Source organism: Colobus angolensis, unplaced genomic scaffold (genome assembly GCF_000951035.1).
Source record: "Colobus angolensis palliatus isolate OR3802 unplaced genomic scaffold, Cang.pa_1.0 Scaffold370, whole genome shotgun sequence".
NCBI lineage: Eukaryota > Metazoa > Chordata > Mammalia > Primates > Cercopithecidae > Colobus > Colobus angolensis.
Window position 1 is genome coordinate 1 of NW_012117044.1, and position 9,576 is coordinate 9,576.

The 9,576-nt window shown below is 38.7% G+C and overlaps 1 protein-coding gene and 1 long non-coding RNA gene across 2 annotated transcripts; one reads left to right on the top strand and one right to left on the bottom strand.

The window, feature by feature from the left end:
- Positions 1–665: 665 nt before the first annotated feature.
- Positions 666–8,531, top strand: LOC105520172. The gene is made up of 2 exons (XR_001003078.1): positions 666–876; positions 6,700–8,531. It is a non-coding gene; the product is annotated as an uncharacterized LOC105520172 (long non-coding RNA).
- ZNF22 (zinc finger protein 22) lies at positions 5,461–9,576 on the bottom strand. Its single transcript, XM_011953785.1, has 2 exons — positions 9,477–9,576; positions 5,461–7,495 (listed from the first exon to the last, which is right to left on the bottom strand). The coding sequence occupies exon 2, from the start codon at positions 7,404–7,406 to the stop codon at positions 6,732–6,734; it is 675 nt and encodes a 224-aa protein (XP_011809175.1). The 5' UTR covers positions 7,407–7,495; positions 9,477–9,576; the 3' UTR covers positions 5,461–6,731.

The following is a 9,576-nucleotide window of genomic DNA, read 5'->3' on the forward strand; positions in this document are numbered from 1 at the left end:
TGACAAATTATTGTTTTTTCAAAGTAGTCATATGTGAAAGTTATATGTTCATTGCAATGCTGTGATTGCTCAAAATATTGTTAGAATACTAATTTGTAAATTTAGAAATTGCCTCCAGAGCTAATAAGTTTCAAGAATATAAATTCCATCCCTTTTCTGTTTTCTCTTTACTCTTCTTCCTCCCTCCTTTCTTTCCTTTCTTTTCTACTTTCTTTCTAATCATTAAAAATAACATTACTCCTCCCCTACAAAACACACACATTAAAGACAGGAAGAAGCCCTGTCATTACAGCTATGGGCAGGTTGTAGCTAGAGCTGAGAACTCTAATGGTAGTCCCCTGAAGACCCATTCATAACCTCGAGATACCTGAGGCTGCCCTGGCAACCCTTCCTAAGTCCCGGTGGTTCAACTCTTTCTTCAGTCATCTTTCTTTACTTCTCTTTGTTTTGCTTTGGTTAATGACTGTTGGTTTTAGCACCTTGAAGCCATAGGATCATAACTGAAACAAGTTTACCTGCCAACTTTGGCTTCATCTGGTCTTAAGACCAGAGAGAAAAAATGACTTGCCTAAAGGCACATAGATTTTCCATAGGAGAACTGGATCTAGAACTCAGGACTAATGACTCCAATTCAGAGATTTTTCTCTTACATCACACTGCCTTTCAGATTCTACATCCCACCCCAGATGCACTCAACTGCTAACCACGAAGAAGTTCACATGTGTAGGCTCTGTGGTACAGCTCAGCCTTTTGGAAGAAGGGAGAAGAAAAGCACCAGGAGAAGGATTAGAATACGTACTAGATGAGATGGTCACTTTATGAATTCAGTGCTCACAACAGGCTTCTCAGTGGTGACTTCTCATCTACCAGGCAAAGGCAAGAAAGGACCTAAGTGTTATTCTGGGACCCAATTCCCTGTTTCCCTAGGCTGTTCCCAATCTCTGTTTTGCTACTGGAATGTAATTTACTTTTAATTTACATTTCAACTGTAAATAGAATGTCTGCACATGATAAGAAGTTCAAACAGCTTCTTATCTATGAAAAGTAAACTGTTCTCCCAACTCTGCAGCTCCTGCATCAGTCTCTACAGCTGCATTTCATTCCCAAAGTGTCTGGCTTTGCATTCTAGCCATCGTCTCAAAGTCTGGACCACTGTTCTACACAGATTTTCATGGAGACTCCTTGGAGAGAGTGCTTTTGAGCAGAGTGATGGATGAAAGCTTGATGGAAATAGACTAAGGGGAGACTGCCAGGTAAGGAAACAGGGAAGATAAATGTAGACAAATCTTTCATGGAGCTGACTGTAGAAAAGAGCAAAAGAGAGAAACTGAGAAAATAGCTATTATTTGTTTAGTAAACACTTTGGATAATTTCTTTTTCTACCAGGATAAGAAAAGGGCTTGCCTATCCTCCTGTGTCTTGTAAGTTATTAAACATCTAAGTTACAGTGGAAATAGAAATGGCATTCAGGTAATTTGACTAAAATGTGCTCAACTTTTTAAATTATGCTTGTATTTTCAGACATTTAACTGAACCCTAGTTGATTGTAAAGAGTAGTCTCTACATTTTGAGCATGGTATTTTCAAAGGAAAACACAGATTGAGCATCCCTAATACGAAAATCTAGTATTTGAAACTTTTTGAATGTCAATGTGACGCCACAAGTGGAAAATTCCTCACCTGACCTCATGTGATAGGTCACAGTGAAAACTTTGTTTCATGCGCAGAATTATTAAAAATATTACCTTCAGGCTATGTATACAAGAGGTATAATAAACACATGAACTTCGTGTTTAGACTTGAGTCCCATTCCCAAAATATCTCATCATGTATATACAAATATTCCCAAATAATGATTAAAAAAAAAAAATCTGAATTCTGATACACTTCCGGTCGCCAGAATTTCGGATAAGGGACACTCAATCTGCACAAGTTGAATGTGGAGAAACTACAGGACAGGCTGTTTTCCATGATCTCTCTTTTGCTGCCATCTAATGACAGTTTTATGTAACGTCAAATAGAAAAAGTGTTTTCTAACAATGAAGTCTTGATGTGGCTATTTCCTCTTATGCAGCGTCCTCACTGGGCTGAAGTATTTCCAGCTAAGCCTGGGAATTTAATTTGCTGATTTGTTTCAGCAGTGGCACTTAATCTCCTTGTGAGCACTTATTAAACTACACTCTGGGTCCTGTACAAAACGAGGCAATCTGACCTCTGAAAATGACATATGGTACAACTACAACACAAGAAAGGTCATGAGAGCATCATAAAAAGCGCATTATCGAACAAATATATGACACTCCATTGGCGCCAGATGCCTGAGAAATGAGTCTTTTCTATAAAAATGTGCAGCCAAGTGTATACATTGTTTTATACTGTTGGTACTGTATCTTTGGAAACAATCTCTGGAAACATAATTTCTGGATCAGAGAGTAAATGCATATATACTTCTGCTAGATATTGCCAAATCCCTCCTCAGTATGGGTTGTAACATTTTGTATCCCACCATCAGTGTCTGAGTTTGGCTAGCTCTCCACAGCCTCACCAACAGAGTAGGTTTTACACTATTGGTCATTTTGATACATAAGAAATAGTAGCTCCTTGTAGTTTTATTTCTCTTATTATTGTCCTTTCAGCCAAAGTCTAGCCAGAAAAAGAGAAACCAGACCAATTATTCTAATAGAGAAAATGGAATGCAGGTGCTGGGTTAAACCGAATTGGTGAACTTATCAGGCAAAGAAGAAACATGGACATAACAGAAAGTCTAACTAGCTATATTAAACTATGTGGAAAACTGAATCGCTTCAGTTTTCTCACTGAACCTGAGCTTCTCTTCATGACTGTTTGCCCCCAAATCATTATAGTGTCCCCTCTTTGACTCACCTGCCTAAATTCCAATATTTAGCCTTTTAATCCCACTGAATAGAGAGGCTTCTTGTATCCTAGGGGACCCATTTAGATTGCCCTGAACATAAAGATATAACCAGGGTCTCTCTGGGATTTAAGGTTATTTCATCTCAGAAGCTTCATTTAAATTGGCATACCCATACTGAATTTCTGAATTCAAAAATCTGTGCCTGAGAGGTCTCTTGACAAATTGGGATGTAGCGTAACACATTCGTAACCTAGTATTATGAACTTGACACAGTTCTTGAAATGCTCTACGATGTAATTGACATTTATGACAAAGATAACATACAAAAAGAAACTTACAACTGTCAGTTGATGTATATTGATGTAAAAGTTCTAAGTAAAATACTGTCAGATATTATAACACTAGAATTATAAAATGCCATTACTTAGTAGGACTAAATTGCTGAATCTATTCTGACACATTACCAACCAAGTGGATCAAAGGAAAAAAATATCATCCATAAAGACTATGCAAGATTTGATCTTGCTATATTGAAATGCAATGATTCTAAGCAATAGAGCTATTTGTGCTTGGCTTTACTGTAAGGAATGCAGCTATGAATAATGTTTCTGTCATTTTTGTCTCTTTCTATCACTCAGCAGTAAAATTTATCAATTTTAAACTGGTCTGGATTCTTTTGCACTTCTTCTGAACAATAAAACAAGAAAAACAAAAGTAATTATTTTACCAGATGTCACAATGCTTTATTTGAAAAATGACAGAAAAGAATCTGTTATCAGTTTACTACAGAACTCTGAATTTAGGAAACAGCCATCATACTTATCGCTAAATGAGATTAAAATAGGCAGTCCCCCTATTTTACCAATGTGGTGAGAAATCCTACTTTGGAGTTCCCTCAACATATCTAGGGTTACATTACAATCTAGCGCTTCATGTGGACCGGGAAATTGGAGGAAGGTCCTCTGGTCTTCAGTTCATCATGACTGCAATTGAGAATTTCAATTGTCCAAGCTGGTTGGTCTGTTTGAAATCAATGTGGAACAGGGACCGGAAGCTCTTGCTCTTGGAGGTGAGTCCTCCTGGCACCCACTCAGCAGCCTCTCATGGGTCCTGCCGCACTCAGACAGTGCATGGTGGAGGGACAGGCACCCCTTTCTCCCATGTTTAAGGACAGCATATTAGTCTCAGGACAAATTTTCAACTTCCAGGGCTGATATCACAGGACATTCCGGCAACTCTATGTGTGGGGACTTTCACCCCAGGCCACAGTCATGGAATACAAATAAAACACACAAACAAGCTTTAATGCTGCCTTTAAGTCTCAGTGAGGAACAAAGAAAAGGGTCCCCAGGCAAAAAAAAAAAAAAAAAGGAAGTATTACAGGATATCAGCTAGAAACAGAAAGAGAATGTGGGGGAGGCGAGGCACTGTTTCTCAACTATGAACCTCAAAAAGCTGTTTTTTCTCATCAGGCCACTGAAAGGATAGAACTTTTAAGACGGATGATTGGGTCCAGAGATGCACAAAAACAGCAGGATGGGTGCATCAATCACGACAGGTACCAAATCTACACTGAAATCTGTGGCCTATCTCAACATTTTATTTCTCACTCATGTGATACCCAAAGCAGGTTGGCAAGAGGCTCAGGAACTACCTAAATGTCAGCTCCACTTTGGCCTGGGAAATATGAGCACAGAGAATCACACAACAGCTTTTAAAAACATCACTAACTCAAATGGCCTCACCTAGTGTTGTTTCTCGCAGCACTGTAAGGGTGCCAAGAAACATGGGGCAAACATTTGGATATTTGCTCACCAAATATCCCTCTTTCCTCCTTCCACATACAATATACCTTCTACCCAAGGAAGATAATCCCAAATCCCATATAGTCACTACACTCTGAAAACCCTGGGACATCTCTAGATCAAGCCTGGCTCCATCTATCTCCCACTGGTCGAGAGCTCTATTAACCAAAAATATCCCTTATCTGTGCTCCTCTCCACATGTTCCCCAACACAGTGGAGGAACAGAGTAATGCATCCCCATGCTCAGAGCACACAAGAGACCTTAGTCTGTGACAGTTCTTCTGCTGTCCTGAAGGGCATACTGCTTGTTAAATTATTTTTAATATCACTACTGTGCACAGCCGTGTTTGCTGTCAGAATGGGCAAATTCCTGAAATTTAAGAAAGAAGTGTTGGCCCTGGCCGGAAGCTATTCCAGACACAAAACTAATGTGAAGAGCATTGATAAATCCTCAAAAGGGCCCCATAGCCACAGTCCTGCCAAGGGGTGACTTGGATGTAATAGGGCAGCCAAAGATCACTTCTTTCATAAAAAACGGTGATCACCTCATGCTTACAAAACACCTTGTGAATATTCTGCTGAATGACACTTGTCAACAAGGCCATCACAAGGCCAACTTCTATGGCCCTACGCTCAAATGCAAGGCCAGGAGGAAGGCAAAGTTCAAGTGTGAGGAAATCAAAAACAGGCAAAACAAGTGATCCATCCAAAAGCTGTGATTTTAGATCTAGTGTCTAAATAATTAAAGCAATTCCCCAGGAGAAAAATAAACATAAGGTAGTAGTATACAAAATATTTTATTTTTTATTTTCATGAATAATTGTCATTAATACAGCAGAAACCGATATAAAAGATACCAAAAAATCAGAAGAATGTTAGCATTCAATAGAAATTAAAACCTGAGCTGAGGGCTCATCAGAGTCTGACACTTGGCACCATTCTCATGGAAGTGAATAAACATGTTTGCCAGACTCCTTAAAACAATTCATGTAACATAGGAAGAGTTAAATTTCAAAGGAGCTACAATGCACTGACACATTACATGACTCTTGTTGTTGACAAACATTTAAGCAGGGCTATCTAAAGCTCACAGTCTTGAAGGCAGGGAGGTGTGTAAATTGTAGGTTTTTAATTAGCAGAAAGCAAGCTGAGATTTTTCTTGGTAAAATAGTTCGTTTATTCATGTAGATCTAAAAGGCTGGCTCAGTTTGTCAGAGCACAAGAGAATGCCAGAAGAGGTCAAGGACATGGGGTTGGATCGACATGAATCCATCCCAACTTGTGGAAAACAAATGACACAGCAGTTACCATCAACAAAGAACTCTATTAGTAGGAATATGAGACTTAAGGTTCAATTCAGTTCTCATTTAGATTCTATAGCATCTCTAAGAATTTGGTTAAAAAACACACAAACAAAAACAAACAGGGAAATCCTTACTCCTTTAATTAACAGCTGTCCACAAGGAGAAGAAATAAAAGAACTAATAATATAGATGGGCCTTACTGATTAAAAATCTGTGAGCTTGAATACATTTTAATATGTTGAATCTAGAGTCATAAACCAATGGTTAATATACTACAAAACTTTACAAAAAAAATCTCATCTGTTGCAGAATTTCAAAAGTAGTGGAATTAATTTCTTCTCCCTTTTCTTCCACAGAAAGTCCTAAAACTGAGTAATCATTGGCACACGTGCACTTTCACAAATGTATCCTCAAAACATGATGTTTTTTCTCAAAATGTATCTGTAAATCATGATGGTTTTTGAAAATGGAAGTAATTTCAAATGAGGTCAACAATGTCATGCTCCCTCAAAACGTATTTTCAGTTCTTTGTGCTCCATGTCACATAAAAAAGAAATGAGGGTAGCTGGACTCAAGTAATTTCTTTCAGCTCAATGTCATTAAATTCCCAATGTTTTCACACTAGCAAAAGATCCAGTATTTAAGTGATCTACTATAAAGCATCTCTATTTCTAAAAAAGATTCCTTTCATTTCTTATTTTTTATTTTTTCTCAAGAGGGCTCAAAAAGCTGTCAAAAAGCCCTATACTTAACGGAGACCAGCCACAGACTTCCTTCCTGTACCAGCTTTCCAAGAGGGTAAGTGAGTCTTCACCCTGATATTTTTGCCTCGGGTTTTACGAGGCTTCTCTTCTTTATGCACCTTCATGTGCTGCCTCAGATGAGAGCTCTGACTGAAACATTTGCCACATTCACTGCACTGGTAGGGTTTCTCCCCGGTGTGGGTTCTCTGATGTTGAATAAGGTGGGAGCTCTGGCTGAAACACCGGCCACACTCATCACACTGATAGGGTTTTTCTCCAGTATGAATTCTCTGGTGCTGAATGAGATTTGAGCTCTGTTTAAAGCTTTCTCCACACTCATCACATTTGTAGGGCTTTTCCCCAGTATGGATCCGTCGATGCTGAATGAGATTAGAACTCTGAAAGAAACTTTTCCCACAATCAGCACATTTATGGGATTTCTTTCCAGTATGGATCTTCTGGTGTTGAAAAAGAGTTGAACTCTGACTGAAACTCTTTTCACATTCAGTACATTTATAGGGTTTGTCATCCAAGCTTCTTCTGAGTCTACTCAAGCTTGAGTCAAATCGAATAGTCATGCCCCACTTCTGCCGCGGCCGGCCTGTTTTGCGCTTGTTCTCATAGGCCTTTCCTTGGCTTGAGCTCCGAGAAATACCCGCTTTAGGCTTTGCTAACCTCATGGTGAATAACCAAATGTATTTGTAAGAGAGTTTACAGGCTTCTTCTGAACTAGTGTTTCATTTCCTAGCGGTGCACAGCTCAGAATTTTCTGTGTGTAGAAGGAAAAAAAAAAAAGTATAGATGATCAGAAAAAAATATATAGATATCTGTTAATTATTCAATTTTAATATCTCTTCAACCCACCAAAATTGCATTCATGTTTAAATTTAAAAAGTATAAATGCAAACAAAGATAATATGGGGGGAAATACTTGCAAAGTAATTCTAACAATTCCAGAGTTTAAGCTTAACAAATATCACCAAATTTTGACTGAGTTTACCACTGGAGTTTGTCTATTGGGACAGGACAAAAAAAAAGTGATGAGGTGAAATATAAATTTTCTAGGCATTACCAAATGAGTACAGAATTTTGAAGGACTAAAAAGTGGAGATATGGTAAATCTTAATGGGAATGGAATGACTCCAAAAGACAATCAAAATTTGTGTAATAGAATATCACTATGTTTTAATATTTAGTTCCGTGTTAAACTTCTACTCACTAGTAACTGCCTAAAGTATCCAAATAAGAAATGACACATTATACTACTTTATGATATATTCTTGTTTATCTGTATTTAGCATTCGATTTCCATAGCTCTAGATGACAGCTTAGCTCTAATTCTGTAGCATAAAGTGTTTTGAAAATTGAAACTTCTCTAGAGGGAGTAGTAGGTTTACTTAGTCTATGAAGACACGCTTTATTATTGGTTTTTATAGATCCTAATGATCCAAGAAAGCAATCTGTTGAAAATCCAAAACAAAAGTATTGTTTTCGAGAGAGGAAAACTGCAAAAGAACTTTTACCAGATAGTGGAATGAAACTGAGTAGAAAAGAGCATGGTAGGTAGAACACAAGAAAAGGAGAGCGGGGAGAAAATGAGTTTACATGTTAAAAGTAGGATGGAATTTTTAGAATACCCAAATGCTGCAAAATTCAAAATCTGAAAAAATTTTATTTATTTATAAGGCTGACTTGTGGCTATTTACAATAACAGCCAAAACAAACCAACAAAAATCCCTACAAACCCCACATAGCTGGCAACGTGGGAAAATCTAGAACCTCAAAAGCAATACAGTTATTGGAACTATTTTTCATTATCTCTTGTCAGAATGTGGAATTTAAAACAGAAACAATTACTCTGGGTTTCTTTGCATGCAAGCATATAAAGCAAATAAATGAAAACAAAAACATCATTTTTCTTGCCTTCCTTTCATCTTATTGTATAATTGAGACTTTAGGCCCAGGATTTTATCTGGATATTTAATAATTACATCAGCTGTAATTATGGTTAGCGTAAGAGCAAGCTGCATATAACACAAGATTACAGTTAGCACTACCCAGTCCTTAACTTAAGCAAATATTTACAGAACATCTACCACACAGGAGACGCTGTGTTAGTTTGGTACATGGTGTTGGTGTTGTTGGTTTTTTTTTTTTTTAATAACTATAATGGTCATTATACACATTTTTAAAAGTACATGCATTTAATACAATGGAAGTCAGATGTAGTCAGAAACTCAGACTGTCAAATCCACCTACGTATGAGGCAATCATACTCTAATAGGTAGCATGTGCCAGACAATGTGTAACTTGATTCTGTACTAGCTCTTTAATTCTCCCGGCACCTTTATACAGTTATTTCCGTTTGAAGTTAAGGAAACGAGGGCACAATGCTAGAAGGCACTGGCTGGGTTCCCAGATCCTAGCAGTTTGACTCCAGAGCCTGTATTCTTAGTGGCAGCCCGGCGACCCATGCTTTGCATAGCTCCTCAGCAGGGGCAAGCACCAAGTTAAACCTGAGTGACAGAAGCTGCTGTTCCTGCACACCCAGCTAATTGGAATGTGCCTCAGTTTCCTCGTAAAATGGGGAGGGTAATGATAAAGTGGCAACACCATCAGGATGTTAGAAGTTGCAATGAGTCTGAATCTGAAAACCGCTCAGAGCAGCCCTGTGCCGCCTAAGCATTTCTTCCACATTCACTAGTCCTCGAACGCTCCGAGCGACGGAAGGGGCCGGGGCTGCTGCTCACCCGACCAGTTCCACCCGCTGCGGGCCGCGCCTCGCCGAGGGCCCCCCAGTCCAAGCCTCCCATGTCCCCAGCACTCCGCCGCCCGCTCCTCATTGACCCG

Excerpts from the sequence above, each read along its gene's own strand:
- ZNF22 (XM_011953785.1), bottom strand. The coding sequence starts at position 7,406 with ATGAGGTTAGCAAAGCCTAAAGCGGGTATTTCTCGGAGCTCAAGCCAA.